This window comes from Sitophilus oryzae, unplaced genomic scaffold (assembly GCF_002938485.1).
Source record: "Sitophilus oryzae breed Bouriz unplaced genomic scaffold, Soryzae_2.0 scaffold_1441_pilon_pilon, whole genome shotgun sequence".
Taxonomy (NCBI): Eukaryota; Metazoa; Arthropoda; class Insecta; order Coleoptera; family Curculionidae; genus Sitophilus; species Sitophilus oryzae.
This window is the reverse complement of record NW_022146106.1, coordinates 1,496,573-1,507,499: the sequence shown is the minus strand read 5'-3', so window position 1 is coordinate 1,507,499 and position 10,927 is coordinate 1,496,573. Positions and strand designations below refer to the sequence as shown.

At 32.0% G+C, this 10,927-nt stretch overlaps 1 protein-coding gene across 1 annotated transcript; it reads left to right on the top strand.

Moving 5' to 3' along the window:
• The first annotated feature begins 1,341 nt into the window (after positions 1-1,341).
• Positions 1,342-1,698, top strand: LOC115876991. The gene has a single exon (XM_030893047.1). The coding sequence runs from the start codon at positions 1,342-1,344 to the stop codon at positions 1,696-1,698; it is 357 nt and encodes a 118-aa protein (XP_030748907.1).
• Positions 1,699-10,927: the final 9,229 nt, after the last annotated feature.

The following is a 10,927-nucleotide window of genomic DNA, read 5'->3' as shown; positions in this document are numbered from 1 at the left end:
TTATATACGGACAGTAAAATCGTGCGCGTTCGATACCCATGCGATTATATTGGTTTGGTCACGTCGCGATACACCTACAACTATTTCTAGTAACAATAAACGTTATTAAAATGCACTATGATATTATGCACTTATAGTTATTATGTAGTATTAAACGTAAAGTTTAAAATACAAAGCAATGTCGTATATGGTAGTTTCTTTCAAATATTATCCCAGAGAAAGATAAAGCTCCGAATGTCAAATATGATCAATGAATTCTTTAGAAAATCGTAATTGATATGGTAAAACAGTAAAGTCCGGTTGACATAAGTATAAATAATAGTAAAATAAAGTATAAATATATGGATTCTGTGCGCGCCTCACTTATACGCTGCTTCTATCGTATCAGCTATTTTTTTAAGTCGAGTTTGAAAGCTTTGTAACATCCAAATAAGTAAGATGGCTGCCATATTACTTGGATGTTAGGAAGATTTACACGTTGACTTGTATAAAATCGCTGATACGATACAAGCACCGTACTAGTGAGACGCGCGCAGCATCTATATATTCATACTTATATGGCTGCATTCTTGAATAAGTGTACTTGGTTCAAGTACACTTGGACTATGTCAACACGCCTTAATAGACGTATAAAAAATGAGAAATTTTGTACATTATAAAAGTCATTGACTAAGTCAATATTAATAAAACTGTAAACATTACTAGATTTAGATAAATATTGAAATAAAATTGTTACATGTATCTCATATTATATATTAGAGCTTATACTTATAAAAATTCAATTGGTAATAATCCATTCAGAAAGAACACAGGTATATTTGAAAACTAATAAACAATCATAAAAATGTATATTTGAAAACAAATCATACATTATAATAAATATCCACTAAACATAAAAACGCAATATTTTACCATGAAATTTTTTTCAATTAGTTTCACACATGATTTTTTATTAGTTAATGCAGGTCAAAAAACTTTATATATGTATCTGTAATTACTTATTACCAAAGCAGTGGCGAAATCACTGTAAGAGAAAAAACTGATTAAATGATACGTATCGAGTCATATACCGTATACTTTGTGTCATGAAGGTTTGTGAGAACAAATGCACTAATTACGCAAAACGAGAACAAATAAAAAACGTTTTCCCATGCACAGATACGCCAAAAATTGTTATTAACGTGTGTAGGAAATTGAAGTAAAATCAAAGAAACCTTGCGAATAAGAATGTACACACACGTCAATTATAAATGATTTAACAAAATAGAATGTAGTCTCACTGAGTTTGGTACAGATCTACATTACTACCTTTATATCTAGCGTAAACTACTGGCTCTTGAAATGGATTTTTGGCGAAGATCTGCCGGAAAGTCAAGAATAGAACGAATAACCAACGAGAGAATTAGAGAGATTATGGGCGTAAAGAAAACTATCCTCGATGAAATCGAACAACGCCAACTAATATGGTATGGATATGTAGGGAGAATGGCTGACGAACGTCTACCAAAACAAATCCTAAAATGGACACCGGCGGAAAGAAGAAAGAAAGGAAGACCTAAAGCTACCTGGATGGAGGGCATTAACCGAGCCATGTCCGAAAGAAATTTACTTCCAGGAGATTGGGAAGATCGAAGGCAATGGAGACTGGGAAACGGAAGGCGTAGAACGCTATACAACCGGATATATAATATAATATAATATTTTACAAAAAAATTGTGGATTGTAGAATGTAGCATCGGAGGAGAAAGTTAATCACCTTATAGATCCGTAATGTCCTCCTGTCTGGAGTTATAACTCATCATACAGACTCGAGGTTTTGATAAAAGCCAGTGTCTGAGACGGTTTTACAGAGGTTATTTTTCCATTTTCAATATCAGTCGTTTATGGCACTTATATTTATCGTCTCGGCGCACTTAGTGATGAGGTGATCCATTTCCCCATTTTACCCACAGAATCTGCATTTCGCCGTTGTTCAATCTACTGAGATATTCATTGAGGAGACAATGTCCTGTTAAAAGCCCCGTCGGCGTCGCAATCCGCAGATTATTCTTACTTCAATCAAGGAATATCTTGGATTTTTTTCGGCCGTAAATCCTTTGGAGTGTCTTAGACCATTGAAGGATTCCTATTCGTGGTTGCAGATGGAGTTTTCAAGCCCAAGTAGCATTTTCACGACTTGAGACCACATGTTTACTAAACACAACGTTGGATTAGTTACAGGTCAAGTCATAGAACAATGTAAATAAGAATGTGCCCATAAGAACAATGTAAACACTATTTGGCGCTATTCTTGCAATGGTCGCGACCCAAAACTTTTGAAAATTTCGGAGCGGTTCGGCTTTTTCCGGAATTATATCGCCAAATATTGTTTATTCAAATTTATTATTATTTTCGTTTAATTTTATAAATAAAATACAGTGTGTTGCATACAAGAAAGTTTATTTTATATAAGGACGCATGTATGTAATACCTATGAAACATTGGAAATCGATGTTATGCCACGATCCACGATGGTTTTTGCAGTTCACAGTTCACAGCACAGCTTTTTAAGTTTTTAATGCCACTTTTTCACAATTATCACCGGTTGGAGTAAATAAAACTTGAATTAAACTCACAAGATAGCAATAATTACTTTGAAAATGGACGTTATATAAACACTTTTCGGAATTTCTTTAATGAGAGCGGTTTAGATTTTGAAAGATTATTATGATTTTTGAAGATTCTGACTTTGACAAGAGAAAATTATTTCTGTTTTTGTTTGCCGTTGTTCTTAGCGACCGCTATAGCAGCGCCAGATCGCGTATAACGGTCGCGACCTTTGAATAAGAAGACTAAGGAAGGAGCATATCAAAAATCTTAGGTACACCGCGATGGGACTCAAATATGGCCGACTTAAATTCCGGTTTATCAGTGTCGTTCTAATTTTATTTAAAAAATGTAAAACTATGATGTAGGGTAGACGTGGGGTAAACTCAATAATTTGTTGTTTTATTTTACGTTGTGAATAAATGTTGGTATGTAGTTATTAAAATTGTTATAAAAATATATAATTCTAATAAAAATAGATAAGTTATAATAAGTATTTATTAACACAAACATCCGATGCTCTACTGAAGCAGGTAAGTCAAATTAACGTATCTAAATTCTTTGACATCTAATCTTTGACAAGTAATAAATAAAAGCTAAAATGCAAGAAAAATATATAATTTAGTTAATTTAAGTGAATTTCATAAATGATCGGTTTACTACACGTATGTATATAATATTATATAGTCACTTACTAGCGAAAAGTTGATCCATTATTTCACTCAATTTTTGCCGAGATCTACCGCACGCTACACAACCAACTATTTTAGAGTCTTTTTCGATAAATCGCGATAGTGTCACTGTTAATTTAAGTTCTGCCACAATTTCCATCTAGATTTACTACCTTTATAGAACTATCAGTAGTAGAATAAATAATAAATAACATAAAATAAGCTCCGTAAAGACTGACAAATCCACAAAATTTCAAATCAAATTCAAATGTGTCAAATGAATCGTCAAACAGAACTGTCAAGGATCCCCACCCTAGAGAGCTTTTATGGTGGCTTTTCCGCCCACCATGCATGAATACATGGATAGCATTATGCTCCTTCCTTAGTCTTCTTATTCAAAGGTCGCGACCCAATATAATTTCGCGACCTAAAATTTTTACGGGCTTTCCAATCTAAACTTGTTGCATTTATCTATGGGTCACGTCACTTTCAGGACCTATTCAAGACGTCACTTTTAGTTACGTCACTTTCAGGACTTATTCTAACGTTATGCAAACGTCGTCTGTTTTACTAATTCCAACGTTGTTTAGAATTCCTTTTTCTTACGTTGGTAGGACGTCGAGCCACTACCTTTTTGCAACTGTATTGAACCATAATCTTAAATCTTAAGTTTTCACTAATTTCACTTCATTCTGTTCAGTCAGACAGTTCAGTGCTGTTTTTGTTTTTATAAAAAAAAAACTTAATTAAAATGGGAAGTAAGAAAGGCACATATAAAACTAAATTTAAATATACATCGACATATTACCGATACTTTATCCACTCCCTCGTTTATTTAGAATATAGAGGGCGGGACAAGCAAATTTTGCTTTGACGTTTGACAATTGATGGCCATGTCTAGACTCTAGGATGACTAAATTAGGCAATCTTGCGACTAGTATACTACCTGTTAAGGATTAACTGCGACTTTATTAATCCAGTATGCGACTACTCGAACTACTCCATCTTAATATCCAAAACAACAAAGTGAAAGCCGCCATGTTGTTGAATAAGAAAATGTTTCGTTCCTAAAATAGCAATTCCTGCTTTTTGAATACATTAACTTGAAATATTTGACCCTAAACAACACGCGGAAATTTTTCGACTGCGAATTGCGAATAAATTATTCTCATTTTACTAAAAAAAAATTCAAGAAATTTTTTAAAACTTCTTTAATTTCAAGGCCCATTAGTATTTTTCAAAGTAGAAACAATATACCGTATGATCGAAAAAAACGGCGTCTAGTTGGCTTGGAAATGACGATCGATGACATTTCCCATATAATTTTACATATAAAATGACAGCAATCTTCATTTCATAGCCATCGTTGACGCCGTTTTTATTCGATCATACGGTATTTATCAATAGAGTTGTTTGCGTTTAACTTTTTTGCTTTGGGTAACGAGTTACAGAGTTGGTTAAAGTGTTTCAATAATTATGATCTTCAAACATCACTTAAATACTTTTGCTTTGTTTTCCTTTACTGTCATCTGGCATATGTCTCTAACTAAATCATAAAAATAATGTTTTTACTATAATTATCCCAATTTAGGATAAAACGCGACTTAGACACCATATTATTATAGTTTTGTATTTCTGTAAATTAGGATTTTAAACAACTTTGCAGTTTATGCTAAATTAAACCCCATTCTCAGAACGACGTCGTGTCGCCAGCTACACTGATTGACACTTCAAACGACCAATGGGAGCTGTACTAAATTTAAAATTGACAGCTGTTTAAATTTTGTACAAATCTCATTGGTTCTTTTGACGTGTCGCTGTCCTGAGAACGGGGCTTTAGGCTGCTAGCCAACGTAGCTATCCAATGTCGTTTCGACCCAAAAATTATTCTCCAAACTAGTGCAAACTAGGGTTGGCACGAGGTTGTGCCGACGTTGCGCCCCGACGTTTGGTCACGTGACACAACGTTGTCCCGACGTCCAAATGCTGCTTGGGAGGTTCTTGTGTTCTGCTTTCATTTGGTTTCCATAGGCGGAACGGTTCTAGTCCAGTTAATGAAGTGTTCGTTCCTTTTCTAGATAGTTCGTTCCTTTCTAGCTTTCTTTGCTTTTTTATAACATTCTATCCTTTGGTTCATAGTAGGAGGACCTTTTTTGCCTAATTTGTTCAGCTCTTTTAGGCATTCTTTGACCAACTTCGAATTGATGCTTACTGAGTTGATCGCTCTTAAGGCTGCTTAGTTCCTTGCTAAGACAAGTTATGTGCATCTTTGGATAGTGTAGATTTCTGCCTGAAGGATGCTGGGGTAGGTGCCCATTGGTTCGGAGTATTTAGTTTTCGGCCCAAATACTCCTATCCCTCTTCCTACTTTAGTTTTGGAAGCATCCAGTATACCACTGTACTGTACATGTTCCTGACTATCACAGTTAGTGCCGAGATTAGTTCTATCTCTGTTCTAATATTTCCCGATTTGACAGTTGGCTTGATCATTCATTGATTTTATTCTTTACTCCTGCGTGGAGCATAGATGGCTTCAATAATAAACGTTCGGTTGTTGACAATTGATATGACATCTCGCCATGATCGGTTTACTGCTTCAATCTCCTTTTAATTGTCCTTTCCCATGTATGTCTTGGACGACCAATTCTTCTACTGCCTTGTGGATTCCACTCAATAGCTTTAAAGTGTGACCAAGCCACCTCCATTTTCTAAGTTTGATATCGTTATACACCTGCCTCTGGTTGGGTTGGTCTGGTAAGTTCTAGTAAGTTACTTCCGAATTCAGTTTAAATTCCATCATTGGCATCATCTGTCACAAACACATTAAGCGTCCCGAACCAGTCCAGTTGACTTCGAAAATACTATACAGATACAGGTTTGATGAAAAAGGCAATAATTGATAAATAACCACAGATTAAAGTAAATCTCAGAAAATATCTTCTTAACGGTAACACGATCACCTACGTACGTCACCTACGTATTATTATCGCTGAAAAAACCTTGGAAATAGCAAAGAAATAGTTTAGAAAGTCCAATAAACATTAGTTGGTAGTATTTACTATAAAATACTATAGGCTATTATTATACTTGCTATAAAAATAAACAAATGTAATTAACATGGAAAAACAAGATCAATAAATAAATATATCATTACAATATGTTATTATCACAAAAAATATTATTTATTAGTCTATTATTCTTAAAAGATATACAGAGTGGCCAAACTTTCAATCTTTTAGTATTAAAAGTATAAATATTTATTAGTGTGGTAATGAGGAATCAATCGTTACTGTCTTATTCAGAAAGTCTTATTCAGAAAGAATTTTCCATTAACATACAAACTGGATAAAATATTCTCATTTATGTCAGCATGAGAAAAAACAATATGGCGATATTATTATATAACTTGGTAATATTTGAGGGGTAGTTTCATCTCGTTGGAATTTGACTTTCGAAAAATCCGTTTGCCAAAAATAAGCTTTTTCCGTCAAGTAGTTTAAGCAGAATCGTGGTTAATTAATTACGCAACTTTTTGGAACACACTGTATGATTTTTTAAAAAATTTCAAAATATGTAAAAAGACAAAATAAATTATGTGTGTCTAAGCGTTTTCCCGAAAGACTAACCGTTTTTTAAATAACAAATATTGTAATATTTTAGGGGCGTTTTTCGCCCTCTTGGAATTTGAGATTCGAGAAAACCCTCATTATTGAACCTCTACACCCCACAGTCAATCTGTTTGCCAAAAATCAGCTTTAAACGTCAAGCAGTTTAAGCAGAATCGTGATTTCTCAACGGTCATATTTTATGAAACACCCTGTATAAATTTGTAAAATACCTTAAAATATGTAAAACAACAAAATAAAATATACGTGATTAAGACTTTTTCCGAAAAACTCACCGGTTTTTAAATAAAAAATATTTAATATTTGAGTGGTGTTTTTTTTTAATTAAACCCCCTTAGAATTCGAGTTTCAAAAAATCCCTTCTTATCGAACTTCTACAGCCTAAGTCAATCCGTTTTCCAAAAATTAGCATTTTACGTCAAGCGCTTTAAATTACGAATCGTTATTAATCAATGACCAAATTTTTCGAAACACCCTGTATACATTTTTTAAAAATCTTAAAATATGTAAAAAACAAAATAAAATATACGTGTTTAAGCGTTTCTTCGAAAACTTGACCGTTTTTTAAATAAAAAATATTGTAATATTTTAGGGGTGGTTTCACCCCCTTGGAACTGGAATTTCGAAAAATCCCAAAATGTAAGTATGCCAAAATTGAGCTTCTAACGTTGAGTGGTTTGAGCAGGACCGTGATTAATCAGTGTGTCAGTCACTTAAGGATTTTATATATTAGTATAGATTATTGATTGGTTTGTTCAGTTTGGTTTCATAATCAATAATAATTATATAATTTATAATAATTTATCTATATTTAGTAGTGCGGACATAATAAAAATCGCTTTCATAGCAACCATTGTTTAATTAATTAGCCTATGACAATTATTACATTTTTATTTTTAGAGATTAAAAGCCATATTAACTACACATTAATAATATTAAATGTTGATAATCAAAAACAGACAGTATTATTCTTAATACCATATTATGCCCATATAAATTTTCTCTATTAATAATTTTATTTCAAAACTGAAAGTATAAATATTAATTTTTCTTTAAGACTTTCATTAAATCATTATTAGTTTATGTTTTTACACCAGAAACGTTTTAAATTTACTTTCCAAATCAACTTTATAATCATTAGTCATAAATGCGGATTAATATTTGTTTCTTAATCAAATTACTTATTGAAACTTATATTTTTGTAATTACTAAAGTTTTCAATTATATTTATATTAGAAAGGTGATTAAATGAATATTTTTTTAGTAAAAATATTAAGTGATTTCTTTTGGTAGATTATAAAATCGGTACAAACAAAGAGTATGTCGCCAAAAAATACTTGCTGGGTATTTACTGCACTGCAAGAAACCTACAAAAAGTGTGTTATTTTTTGTAAACACTTCTGCGTTAAACCTGAACGAACACTGCTTGTCAGAAGTTATGTTTACAGTTATGTTATTTTAATTCTCTCGATCTAATAAAAATAAATGTATTGATCATGCATCTGTAGATGTTAGTAATGTATGGCAATCGCTTTTTTGATTTTAAAGAACTTAACATACGTAGAATTTAAAAATAATCATACAGAAAGTTTGGTTTTACCTTATTAAGTAATTGTTATCAGGTAGTAATTGTTAATTTTGAAGTTTAACTTGGATATAATGTCATTTTAACAGAACGTCAACGGTTTCTTGTAGACGTATCTGTTTTAAAAAACTAAAATGTTCTCGAATAGTTGAATTTAAATATTTTAAATAGTTTTTTTCTATATTTTTTGTATTTTTTTGCTTCCGGCGATGGAAAGAGATAAACTTTCCGAAACGTTAAGCATTTTTTTCTTTGTTAGGCAAATTTGTATAACTGTAAACATAACTTCTGACAAGCAGTCTCAGTTTAGATTTGACGCAGAAGTGTTTACAAAAAATAACTATTTTATTTTGTAGATTTTCTTGCAGTGCAGTGGCGAAATACCCATAAAGAATTTTTTTGGAGAAATGAATCCGCCACATAAGTATAGACATTTTTACAAAGGGTATCCTTAATTTTTTTATAAATTGCAAAATAATTAAAAGCAAGGTGACAGTGCTAAGAATATTTTAAAAACTGAATAATTTACTATGAACAAAACAGCTTTGCATCTAAAGAAGATACCTACACTTCCGTATTACAAAAATAGTTATTTTTTATACAAAACGATAATGCAATTTTATTGTCGTGTATAAAACAATATTTTTTTTATAGCGAGTTACGTTTTAAAAAATATTCAGAAATTATTATTTCAAGGAATTTATTACGAGTACAAAAAATATTGTGCTGGGTTGGCGTTGGTTTCTATGTAATTTGACAAATAAATAAAGCTGTCTCTTTAGTTGTCAGTTTTGAGTCAATATTTTTTAATTCTCTTTCGTGTCGATTGCTGATTGAATTGGAGCCAGAAATGGCTCAAAACGAAATAAGTAAATTACCAACAGATATTCAGGCTGAGGCGACCAACACCATACCCAAACTACTTCCACTTAAATCCCGAATAACTTATGAAAAGGAATACAAAAATTTTCAAAAATGGAAGCAATTAAAAAACGTGCGTCAAGAAATAAAGTTTTTAACCTATCCTCGCGTTAAAGTATCATTTAATCTTACCCCTTGCAGGTTGAAGTACTATTTTCCATCTACTTGATAGAGAGTGGGCCTAAATAGTTGCCATGGGAAAAAACATTCTTCAGATTCAGAAGATAGCCTGGTAATTAAACTTGTTTAAGTATAGCATTAAGAGTGTTGTTAGCATGTTTAATGAGAAGTATGAATTAACAAGTTGAAGATTTTAGGTTGGAAACATCTAGGCTATATTCCTAGTTTATAATTGTCATGAATCTTTCTCCATTGAAATGGCAACGAATTCTAGTCAATATTATTAAATGTATACTTGTAGAACTGTAGGGGTAAGTAGTATTATTTAGTCAATATAACATGGAAAGTAATAATACTTTTTAAAAGTCCACACTTTAAAAGCAATCTCTAATCTCTCTGTGGCAATCTAGCTTTAAATTTAAAAACATTGCCAAAACTGGTATAAATTGCTACTAATGACTTGTGTTATTTCAAAACATATGGGGTTGTCTGTCGGTCTTAAACTTAATGCAATAGTTGGTTTGGTTTATTATAAAAGTGGACTTCCAAAGGTCATTATACCCTTTTTAAGTTTAGACACTTAAGTCAGAAAAAAGCTATTTTATTCTTAAATTAAAGTACTGGACCTTAGAAAAAAAAAGTTTAAATATAACTATTAGTTCAAACCATTTTAAAAAGCTAGTTCTGCGCTTGGTTTGTGCAGACAATATTTTCGAAATTAGAATGTTAACTTAACGTTAGGGGTATTTCTCGAAGGACATGTGGCAATAGAAACCCTCTAAACGACACAATTTCCAGAAGTTCTTTGCTTAAGTAATGAATCAGTATAAATGCAACCTGAAAACCCCAAATTGCATTTACCTGTGGTTATCATGTCAAAGGAAAATTGTTTGATTGTGCGAACCGACATTTGGTAATAATTCTACTTAGATGTAATTTAGAGAAGCACAAAAACTACTTAAAGAAGTATAAACTGCGTTCCAAATTGCTAATATTTCTTGAACTAAATAGTTTTATAATATTACCAAGAAAGGCAGCCCAGAATTACAGCTCATTTTTAACATAGATTATTATTATATTTCTTTAGACAAATTTAATATAAAAATGATATATAAAATATTAAGAGAAGAAACTAGCATTTTATATTTCCTTGAATGTGGTAGGCAATGATTCGGTACTGAAACTAAAAGAATTTCGGACTTCCATTGTCTTTATTTAGTTTTACTTACACGTTTCGGTCAGTGATACATTTGACCGAAACTTTGTGTAAGTAAACACTTGAGCAATATAAAGGTAGATACCTTAGTAGATTCAAGCAAGCATGTTAGTAAAATCCTTCATATTTTCAATCTTCCTGTACGGAGCGGGATCCTGGACGAATAAAACATCACACATACGAAGAATAGATGCATTTGAAA